We start from the raw sequence: 10941 nt of genomic DNA, 5'->3' as shown, positions 1-10941 counted from the left end.
AGACAATCAGCAATAAAATTACATAATTTAAAAAAAAAGCATATAAAATAATAAATATAACAACTAAAATAATTTATAAATTGGAAAGTTCACCATGATATTTATTTGCTTGCGTCATAATCATTTAATTTTAATTAAATAAATATATGAAAATCCTCCATTGATGGAATTTAAAGGAAATTAATTATGAGTAAATTTTCTTGAAAATTCCTAAATGTGAAAATTTTCAAAAATTCTGTCAAATGGGTTAGAAAATTTAAGAAAATTTCTAATATAAAGGGTTTACACATAAAGAAATTAAAAAATTAAAACAAAATAAAGCGATGAAAAATTTAAAGGTATAAAAATACAAACAGAAATACCATATCCCAGTTCATACCTCATTATATCGACTTGAACTCAAAGAAGAAAAAATATCCAACAGAAGAACTTAAAGTTGAAAACCTGAGAGAGAATAATTTGGTAAGAGGTTTTTTTTATTGAAAAAATAGAAATCTATGTTTCAAAACCAAATTACTAAAACTTATTTTATTGTAGCACGTTAATTGTTACGACTTGGTTCTCTGTCACTGCTATAAAATCGACCAAATGTCCTGTTATGGCTCCGTGGAGGCTGAGCAATCATGTGCTGCAGATTGTTGCCCTAACCGGTAAACTTCAACAATGGCAAATGCAACATACTGTTAGATTTCGAAACAACATGGCGGATTCGCTTGCTAAGGTTGGGGTGAGGAGGGAACATGATCTTTTGTTATTTCACTCTGTCTAGAATCCATTCTGAGCTGGAAGAATGGTTTTTGGAGATTTTGTTTTTCTCTATTCGCAGCCCTGGCTTCTTTTTGGACTCTATTGTGGCTCTCGGGTGATCAGAGTTCTTTCGATCTGAGTTTCCTGCTCCATGCTGTTGTGAAAATAAAGACACAAAAGATGGTCTTTCATTCAATATGTGCTCTGCTATGGAGCACCAAGACAGAGACTTAACAAGCCTTACACACTCTTAATACATGATGATCACAGAGTGAAAACAACATTATAAATAAGCTTATACATGAGCCTACATCTAAGAGATTAACTAGTGTACAAAACCATGAAATGGATCCCATGCATACTACCACGTTAAGTGTTCAAACCAGCAACAAAACATAGTTACGTGCATGAAATACAAGTGGATCTCCTTATGTCACGAAGTACACTTGTCAAAGCAAGCATTAACTTCAACCTATCCTTGGGTCTTGTTGGTTTTGAGGGTTCTTGTGTTTGTTGGATTTTGGATTTTTTGTGTGTCCTACTGATTGATTTGATCACTCCTTTGGCTGTTTGGTGCTGTGAATTTCTGATGGTTCTTGATCAGGTGTTTGCGGAATGATTGTTGATTTTTTTTTTTTTTTTTGTTATTGGTGTGGAATAATTGTTGATTGCTCTGCTGGTTTTTTCTGAATTGTTGAATTTAAGTAATAAGTAGGAAGAAAACCTAACAAGGAGGCTTACAGATGGAAAGATGGGAAAGATGAGGAAGGAAAAGTATATTTAAAGAACACAGCAACAAAAGATTGAAAAAGGACAGTATAATTCTATAGCCGTTGCCCCTTCAAACACCATTATTATCTCAATGTTAATAGGGTAGAGGACTCTTGGCATTAAACTAGAAAAGGGCACCAATGGGGACACCGACTAGAGCTAGGGATTTTTATTCATAAAAATATAAATAAATAAAATTCCTCAATAATGGAATTAAAAAAAAGTTGTAAGTAACAATTTTTTTGAAAATTTCTATGTGAGATTTTTTTTTAATTTTGTCAAAAAGTGTTGGAGAATTTAGGAAAAAAAAATCAACATAAAATAATTTTTATTTATGAAAATTACAACAAAATAATAAAAATAACAAATAGAAAAGAATTTAACTCAAACAGTTTTATAATATCAAAATCCAACGATGGAATCTCTTCAACGAAATAAATGATTTTTTTAAATGTTCTTGAGATGAAGGAACTCTCTTAATTTTCGAAATGTAGAAAAAACTTAAAAAGAGAGCTGTCAATATTATAAAAAATAGAGTAAAAAATAATTAAGAAAAATAAAATTTTATGTGAAATTAAAGCTTATTTATCAAGATTGAAAACAAGATAACACAAGATTAACTTACCATTCTTTGAATGGGCGTTGTAAAATGTTAATATTTCTTCATACATAATTGTACTCTTGAACCTAAATTTATTATATAAACAAGAGTCTATTCATTTTAATAGACATAAATCAACCATAAAATTTCATTAGTAAAGATAGATTCAATTATGTAGCCAATTACATCTAAAAAAATTGATGGTAACTCCTTTTTTAGATCGAACAATTGAGTTTTCGAACTCAAATATGACAATTCATAGAAAGTAATTGTTCAAAACTAATTACTCATTAAAAATTAACTAACAATACACATGTAGGTTTTATAAGCTAGAGTTTTCTGCTCACTGTAACCATTTCCTAGGTCATCAATCCATCACGTGAATCTCTTCCTCTGAAACATTCCAAAAGAACATTGTACTCGATGAAATTCATGAGAAATTTCCAGGAAACATGTAAGAAGATCACCTTGAATGCAACCAAACATTGCCCAATCGTTATTCCGCTGTCCAGTTTTAATTATTTTTCCTTGTCCCTTTGCGTATAGAATGAAGGTACATATGTGATTATATGGATGCCATGCAAGTTTTGGTTGTGGCTGTTACACTGTCTTCTAATATGTCACGCAAAAAAACAAAACATTACCAGCTAGTAAACAAATTCTTTCTACATATATACATATACAATACAAGCCCTTGGAAGAGTATAGTGAAATTCTATCGGTAAATTTCTTAAGTAAGTGATCCATCTAAGTTCATGGATGGTTCATGTAAGCATTTCATCTCGTTGAGCTTGGCCTGGTTAGCTTTCTTCTGTTTGTACTTTACTTTTGTCTCAGCAGAGCTGCAGCGATTCCAACAGCCAGTAAAAGCCGATGGGTCACTTAGCTTTCTGGTGATAGGAGACTGGGGGAGAAAAGGAGCTTATAATCAATCGGAAGTGGCCCTTCAGGTCTCGTTATTTCCTTGTCATTTTTATTGATATTCTCCTGTTCCATATAAAATTGCTTGGTAGGTTAACAAAGACAAGAGCCTTCGAAGAATATTTATTGTCAAACTAATCCACATTGTAAGTTGCGTATTAAGAAGAGAAGGTGTTATTTTCAGATTCATGCCCAAATATAAAGAAACTTTGATGCATTTTCTCACGTCTTCGTGATGTATCATCACCATGGAAACAGGCTTAGATCCTCAACTTTGGATTTTATTCATGTTTCGCAGATGGGGAAGGTTGGAGAGAAACTAAGCATAGACTTTGTGGTCTCAACTGGAGACAATTTTTATGACAAGGGGCTGGCCAGCCCAGATGACCCTGATTTCAAAGACTCATTTACCGAGATCTACACTGCAAACAGCTTGCAAAAGCATTGGTATAGTGGTAAGCACACTGGAGCTGTTTGATCGTGAGGATTGACATTTTCTTTCTTTTAGGACTCCTAATTTCCTCATGTTCTTTCTTTGATTGTGACAGTTTTGGGGAACCACGATTACAGGGGAAATGTGCGGGCACAGTTGAGCCCCATTCTAAGGAGGATAGACAGCAGATGGCTTTGCCTAAGATCTTTCATAGTCAACACCGGTGAAAGGATTTTACAATTGCATTTATCTCAACAATTTATTTTATGAGGCAATAACCCAATCCTAACTGGTTTACTGTTTTCTTGTCACTCAATAACAATGATTAGAAATGGCGGAATTGTTCTTCATCGACACCACTCCATTTGTTGACGAGTACTTCCGAAACCCAAAGCACCAAAAATTTGACTGGAGAGGAGTGATTCCTAGGAAGAAATACCTCAGGCGGGTTCTTAAGGTACAATGTCTTTGACTGTAATCTTGCTATAAAAGTTGTTAGCTGACCTGGTAAAAAACATTCAAACTGAACAGGATGTAGAATCGGCACTGAGGGAGTCGGTTGCTAACTGGAAAATAGTAATTGGACACCATCCCATCAGAAGCATGGGGCACCATGGTGACACCAAGGAGCTCATAATGCAGCTTCTACCAAAACTCGAGGTAACTAATACCTGCCTAATTTGTTGCAAAGCTGATAAGATGCAGGATAAATATTTTAACTTTCATTCCTGAGCTCTATTTCCAGGCAAACAATGTCGATATGTACATAAATGGGCATGATCACTGCTTGGAACACATCAGTAGTATCACAAGGTAATATCAGTAATCCCTGCCCTGCACAACATCAGACCAGAGCACTCAAAACCTTTAAAAGAACATTCCTGACGGTAGCATTTGTGGTTTTAAATGCAGCCCACTCCAATTTTTAACCAGTGGAGGAGGTTCGAAGGCATGGAAGGGTGACTTTCATTATTTAGACCGAGATGAAATGAAATTCTATTATGACGGGCAAGGATTCATGTCTGTAGAACTAACTCAAACCAATGCCAGGATTGCCTTCCATGATGTTTTGGGCAAAGTTTTGCATAGCTTAGATCTATCCAAGCAACTCTACACTGCAATGTAGTTTTTTTACTTTGAGATTGAAGAATAATGACCAATTGAGTCAAGTTTTAGATCAATCACGCTACACTATTATCCCACTGGAAATTGATCCAGCAAGTCACTGCTTTGAAAGAACAGCCAAAAATGTTTGTGAAAATGAAAAGAGGAAATGGAAAAAGGTAACAAAAATAAACAGGAATGGAAGTAACTGCTAATTAGTTTCGCTACCTGCCCTTGCAGATAATGGGCATTTATTTGTACCCTCACGTTGACAGTCAGCCACTCACATCAGAGATCCTTTTTTGTTCATAGGCCTGAGTGCAGCTAGTTGTTAGGTTTATAGCAGTTCTCTGATCTGAAATTGTTGATCAAGTAGAGATACAATAGAGAACATTGAATAAAGAAGGGAAGAGAAGAAATCCCTAAGCTTCAGTAGTTTAATCACTTAATTAAATTCTTTACATTCTGCATCAAGGCCTTTCTTGCAATACAATAGTATCTGAAATTCTGAATTTGCTGTAATGCCCAACACCCAAATACGTCGACTCATTGGGACAATTGACAATCTAATAAAGTACCAGAATGCTTCGCATATGAGTCAAATCAGACCATAAAACTCACCTAAATGTAAGTGTGCTTTAAAGGCTGCCAATTAAAAGCAGCAAACAACTCAAAGTTACTGCTGTTATTCATCCAATATGATGTTTGCCTTCGCAAAAGACAGCACCTATAATCACTAATTTATCTTTATTCCATAAGATCAAAAAGACTTAGCACCCAGAAAACTCATATGGCCTTCTTTATCATTCAGCCATATCAACAATACAGCTAATTCAGAAGCTGGCATTAAATATAATTTGATGTGCTGATGAAGATATTACTTTAAACACTAAATGCCCCCTTCACAAGACAGAATTTGAAAAGGACATTATCCATCAGTTTAGAACAGGGCTGTAGCAAACAAGAAAACCCGGACCATTGTCCATTCTGAAAAACTTAACCCATGAAGCATGGCAACCAAACTAAGACACTTCAGTCTATGTTCAAGAAAGCTCAAAACTCGATCTCATTAGTAGGGTAGAAGAACATGCCGACAGCAGACAGAAAAGAAAAAGCTTCACCAATTTGCTTCCGCTCCTTGTTTCTTAAAATCAAACAAAGGAAAACTAACCCCTCTCATTTACACTAGTACCTCTCCCACCATTTCTTCTTCCCTCTCTGTGATAGTTTTAAAACATAGCGAGATCATTTCGAGTTCGTCAGTCTAACTAAACTAAGAGCCAACACAATAGTCTGGGCAATGAAAACCCAATACCAACAAATTGCTCAATTTGGTGCAGTTCTTCAATTTCCAAACAAAGAGTTGTAACCCCTACTGATTGCATTAAAGATAAAGTCTTTACAAAAGATAACCAACAAAGCAAGCAAACATCTATTAAACAAAAAAAAAAAAAGCAATCAAACATATTTATCATGGGCCTACTTCAGCTTTCTTCAATGATCAACTCAACCATAGATAGTTTATAAAAGTACCAAAAACGTTTATAATGTTGAAAAAACTAATTTAGATAGATTTATAATGTCATCAATCAACCATCTTTATCAGTTAGGTCCCTGATAACGACTTACTTATGCTCCACATTTTCACGTTCATTCCCGGCTTATTAAGAATTCAAAAGCAAAGCTAACTCAGTTTCTCCTCTCCCTTTGGTTTTCTTATTCCTTTTCTTTCTTGAGAGGGAGAAGAGGGGAGAAGGATGGTGTTTGCGATACCAGTATCATTCTAGAGTTTTGAATTCAGTGTCTTGTGGTTTAGAATTCAAGAATTAAACCTATATCCATACATTTATTTACATAAAGGTTTAGTGAGACAACGGATCCAACAAACAGGTAGTATGCACAGCTAAACTAATGCATCATGTTGACCCAATTCGGAGAGATGATATCAAAAATGAATCAGATAACTCAAAACCAAACATATATTCATTCCAATAATAGAATAAAGATGAAAGATAAGACGAATTTCACAAAAACAGCTATGTCAATATGCAAATTCCAACAGAAAACATTACTATATACAGAATAATCAGTGCAATTACTAAGTAACAATCACCAAATTTACACTCAATTAAACCATATTCTAGTCAGCTCAGTCCCTGCCACAAAGTTTGTTTTGGCAGGGATGAAATGCAACATAGCTTAATTCATAACAAAATGGTACCTTGAGTCTACGTAGCTTTCCACATCCCATAGAAAAGAACCAAAAGTGACAGCCTCCAAAACAAGTCTCTTCAAACCATTAAAGCTAATCTTAATAAGCTCATCCTTGGAAGAATCAACAGTCCCCTGAGGAGTTATAACAATCTCGGGTCTTCCAAACAGGGCCTCTGTGTGCTTCTCAATAATGCTAACAGCTTCTTTTGATCTTATTGCTGCAAATTTCTGAAGTGTCTCCCCATCAAAGGACATCACATAAGTCCGTAATCGACAGGGCTTTATCCCATGACCAAAACCTCCAGGACTGATGCCACCAGACCAAGATGACACTTCAGGGTGTGATGAAACAGCTTTATAGGAGTCTCCTAGACCAGCAGTTCCCATGTCCTCCCCGACAGATTGCTCAATACCACTTTCTTCACCATTTGAAGCGTTTGGAAGAATTTTCATGGTCTTTTCAAGCTGAAACCGCTGGTCAACCCGCTTCAGGAAGTACCCGTACATCACTGATGCAGCATAGACCTGCCCAACCCTGAGTTTGCTTATCTGTGCTACAGATGTTGAGTCACCCAAGCGATTTCCCAGAATTAGAGCTAGGTGGTTTTGGATCATCTCATAGGCTTCAGGTGAGTGAAGCAGCTCAAGTTTGTCTTCTTCGCTAGGCCACATGTCCACTCGACCAGAAGGATCAGTAGATGAGGGAGTCATTGCAGGCACCAAAGAAACATTGGCATCCATAAACTTCTGTACAACCAATGCATAGAGGATCTCTTCTAAAGCCTTTTTTCTCTCATTAGCCTTAACCTCGGCAATTCTCCTGCAATAAATTCAAAACTTTCAGTGAGATTATAAATTTTCATGTCAAGTCTATCATGGTTATTACCATATAGTAAGATGAGTCACCAACCTATACAACACTAAATCCGTGCCTGCTGAAGCAGATGGCTCTTCTTTCTTTTCCTCAGCATCACGATCAGTTTGAAGCTGCTCAAGCTGCTGCTCAACTGCCGCAGGCACAAGATGTGGATGACTTATCAAGATTTGAGACAAAAACTGCCCAATTGGAGACTCCATCTGAAGTGGTGCAATTGGAGCAGTGGGTCCAGCTGAGTCAGGAGATGATGATGCCCTTACAACCATGCCTCTCCTACTCCCCAAAGCCATTCTCCTATTCTGTGGTTTTGAGTAAGAAAGTGGAGAATAATGCTGCAATGAATTGATAACCAGAAAAACACCAAATTAGATACTGAGTTGCCAAGTATGTTCAACATCCACATGACTGCATCAATCCTAAATGACCTTCCCAAACAAAACTACGGTAATTGAACCGCGAAAATCTGTTTAATAGACTCCACAAATACAAAAATAAATGGAACCATCAAAACGCTAGCCCATGGAAAATGAAATTTCCATTCCATTAACAGGATGACGCATCAACATATAGTACTATGTATTTTGGTGCATGTTAATCTCCATAAGAATTAAAAAAAAATCATAATCAGCCGAAAAATATGTTCCAGGCCAGGTGGGTTAGCCAGTATCAAGATTTTCCCTTCATTTTTTCCTCATAAAGTTCATATAAACGCGAAACAAAACCACAAATTCACACGACTATAAGAAGTAAATAATCTACCAACCAGAGCATATGTTAAAAAGAGGATGGCGGGAACCCCAAAAGACGTAAAGATATCATAAGAAACATGAAAAAGGTAGTAGCTAAACCGATACCTTAATCGAGAAGGGGAGGCGAGGTTTGGCGGCGAAACGTAGAAAATGGGGCTCGTTGGCAGTCAAAATAGCCGATCTGGTAACGGAGCTTGGAGGTCGACGTGTAGTCATAGAAGATCCAACCACAGAGGCTGAGGCTGTAGCTGCATCCATCTTCAGCCCTACAAAGATCCAATTTTCCATCACTTAAAGAAAATTACCCCCACAAAGAAAAGCTACAGAGAACAACTTGGTCGGAGCAAAAGATTTACGTTGGAGAGTGGTGAGCGAGTATGAGATCAAGCAGAAGGGGGATTTTTATTTGATTGATTTCTCTTGTTTGGTTCGACTAGGTTGTTACCTGAGCCGGCCTGCCCGCTGTTGTAGCTGTTGTTTGAGAGCCGAGAGGTTGGTTTCGGGGAAATCAGCGTGCCGAGCACTGCCTATTCTTATTAATACACACATTATTTCTCTTTTCCATTGTTAAACAAAAATGAAAATGTGATTCACATTAGCCTTTGGTGCCTACCCCATAAATAAAAGGTGCTCTTGTTTGCGTTATTTACCGTATTGCCTTGCGCTGAATTTTCTTTGATTTTTGCACACGTCCTTATCCTCTTACGATATAAAACGCAAAAAAATCTCTCTCTAAAGTGACATTTTAGTTTCTTTTGTTTTAAAATAATATTTTTATCTTTTATGATTTATATTATTAGTCAGCAGTTCAAAAAAATAAAAGCATATCATTTATTGTGTGCCAAATATACATTTTAAGACATGAATGTTCTTTATATCAATTTTCTAATTTAAATATAATCTATTTTAAAAATATACTTTTAAAATTGTAAATTTTTTCTTGAAACTTTCAAAATTAAATTTCCTTTACTTTCTTTTTTTTTTATAAAATCATTTTTTTAAAAAGAGAATATGTCTACATTAAGAAAATAATATAAAAAGACATATGTTTTTTGAGAAATAATAGTTGATGTGATGTTGGAAGTTTTTTTCTTAATTATTGAACAACAGTGTAAACATTTAAAAAATTATAAACAACATTTAAAAAATTAAAAACAACATTTTTAAACAAAGGAATTAAAATGTCTTTTTTAAAATTCAAATAATATAGAAGGCCCTATTTCCTAAATGATAAAATAAGGATAGTTTGGTAATTTAGATACTCGGGCAAAAGATTTTTTGATCTCAGGCCAGAGAAGGACAAGGTAAGAGTGAAGGGCCCCACTTGCAGGCGGTTTGATAGTTGAGGGCAAGGTCCCGTGGGCTGCTACGTAATCCGTTTCTGTGCAATCACAGGATTCCGAGTTGCTCGGTTTACGTGTTTTGTTTTGACTGGATTATTTCTTTTGTGGCTTTACATTTCTTGCGTTTTGCTTCGGTATCTACAAGCAAATATGAGACAAGATTTTTCTTGTTCTTTTTCTTTTATTTCTTAAATTAGACATGATTGATTCATATATATAATATTTATCTTTTTTTATTTGATAAAGAAAATTTTTGAATTATATTTTCGAGTAACAACATTATATATCAACTATTGAATAAATATTCGAATATATGTTTAATATTTATCTTTTATTGTATCGATAATTGCAATTCATCAACTAGAGATGTAGATTGATTGGACATCATAAATGAAGAATTAGTTTCTTAAATCTTACTCTAAATTCATCAAGAAACAAAAAAATAAATATTGTATTTGAAAAGGAAAAATATAATATTTACATATGTTAAAATTTAAAGAGCTGGAATAAGTGATTAAAAGTGAAAATGCAATATGATTCAAATAATAGTGGCTTTTCTCAATTAGCAACTCTTGTGGTTCCAAAAAAGTTTTAGGTTATGTGTAATGACTATGAACTTTTTAGGATAAAAAAATGTGAATCTATTAATGAGATATTTGAAATATTCATAATTATTGTTAGTGGTTTAAAAGCTTTAGAAAAGGATTTTCTCAATGCACAACTTGTAAAGAAGATACTTTATAACTTATCAAAATCTTGAAAACCCAAAGTCACAGCTACAAAAGAGGTTAGGAATTCAAATGATTTTAGGTTGGAAGAGCTCATAGGTTCCCTTCTCACTTATGAGATGACACTTAAACATGAAAGTGAGAGAAAAAAACCTAAAAAGGAAAAGACCAAACAAAAGGGTTTAATCCTTAAATCTTTAGTCAAGGAGGATAAGAGAAACATCAAAAGTGAGAGTGAAAACGGAAGAGATTTGGCTATGTTAGCAAGAAAATTTTATAAGTTCATAAAGAAGAACTCTATAGTTAGAAAACCTATGAAGAGGGATATGCTTAAGGAAGAGTGTATAAGAGACCTCTTAACATGTTTTGATTGCAAGAAGCTCGAACATACCAAGTATGAATGCCGTACTAGAAAAAGGACTTCAAGAAATTTCAAGAAGAGAGGGATAATGG

General features: G+C 34.9%; 2 protein-coding genes across 3 annotated transcripts; one reads left to right on the top strand and one right to left on the bottom strand.

The window, feature by feature from the left end:
- The first annotated feature begins 2809 nt into the window (after positions 1 to 2809).
- Positions 2810 to 5021, top strand: LOC18604427 (purple acid phosphatase 8-like). Its single transcript, XM_007036902.3, has 7 exons — positions 2810 to 3069; positions 3339 to 3495; positions 3589 to 3696; positions 3803 to 3930; positions 4005 to 4133; positions 4219 to 4286; positions 4386 to 5021. The coding sequence occupies exons 1-7, from the start codon at positions 2875 to 2877 to the stop codon at positions 4597 to 4599; spliced, it is 999 nt and encodes a 332-aa protein (XP_007036964.3). The 5' UTR covers positions 2810 to 2874; the 3' UTR covers positions 4600 to 5021.
- Positions 5022 to 6653: 1632 nt separating this feature from the next.
- On the bottom strand, positions 6654 to 9003 carry LOC18604426 (UV-B-induced protein At3g17800, chloroplastic-like). Of its 2 annotated transcripts, none has more exons than XM_007036901.3 (4): positions 8863 to 9003; positions 8523 to 8683; positions 7702 to 8000; positions 6654 to 7611 (listed from the first exon to the last, which is right to left on the bottom strand). In XM_007036901.3, exons 2-4 carry the CDS (start codon positions 8673 to 8675, stop codon positions 6777 to 6779), a joined length of 1287 nt encoding a protein of 428 aa, XP_007036963.3. In that variant the 5' UTR covers positions 8676 to 8683; positions 8863 to 9003; the 3' UTR covers positions 6654 to 6776. The 2 variants fall into 2 exon arrangements, with proteins under 2 accessions (XP_007036963.3, XP_007036962.3); XM_007036900.3 differs by having other exon boundaries at positions 8774 to 8970.
- Positions 9004 to 10941: the final 1938 nt, after the last annotated feature.

This window comes from Theobroma cacao, chromosome 3 (assembly GCF_053813885.1).
Source record: "Theobroma cacao isolate CCN51 chromosome 3, ASM5381388v1, whole genome shotgun sequence".
Taxonomy (NCBI): Eukaryota; Viridiplantae; Streptophyta; class Magnoliopsida; order Malvales; family Malvaceae; genus Theobroma; species Theobroma cacao.
Note: the sequence above shows the minus strand (reverse complement) of the source record. Positions and strands in the feature narration are given on the sequence as shown.

Bases quoted from the DNA above. Each gene is read 5' to 3' on its own strand.
- LOC18604426 (XM_007036901.3), bottom strand. From the start codon at position 8,675: ATGGATGCAGCTACAGCCTCAGCCTCTGTGGTTGGATCTTCTATGACT. The intron at 8,001-8,522 runs GTATCGGTTTAG...AATTCATTGCAG, and splicing joins GCCTCCCCTTCTCGATTAAG to CATTATTCTCCACTTTCTTA. The intron at 7,612-7,701 runs GTTGGTGACTCA...AATTTATTGCAG, and splicing joins ACGGATTTAGTGTTGTATAG to GAGAATTGCCGAGGTTAAGG.
- LOC18604427 (XM_007036902.3), top strand. From the start codon at position 2,875: ATGGATGGTTCATGTAAGCATTTCATCTCGTTGAGCTTGGCCTGGTTA. The intron at 3,697-3,802 runs GTGAAAGGATTT...AACAATGATTAG, and splicing joins ATCTTTCATAGTCAACACCG to AAATGGCGGAATTGTTCTTC. The intron at 4,287-4,385 runs GTAATATCAGTA...TTTTAAATGCAG, and splicing joins CACATCAGTAGTATCACAAG to CCCACTCCAATTTTTAACCA.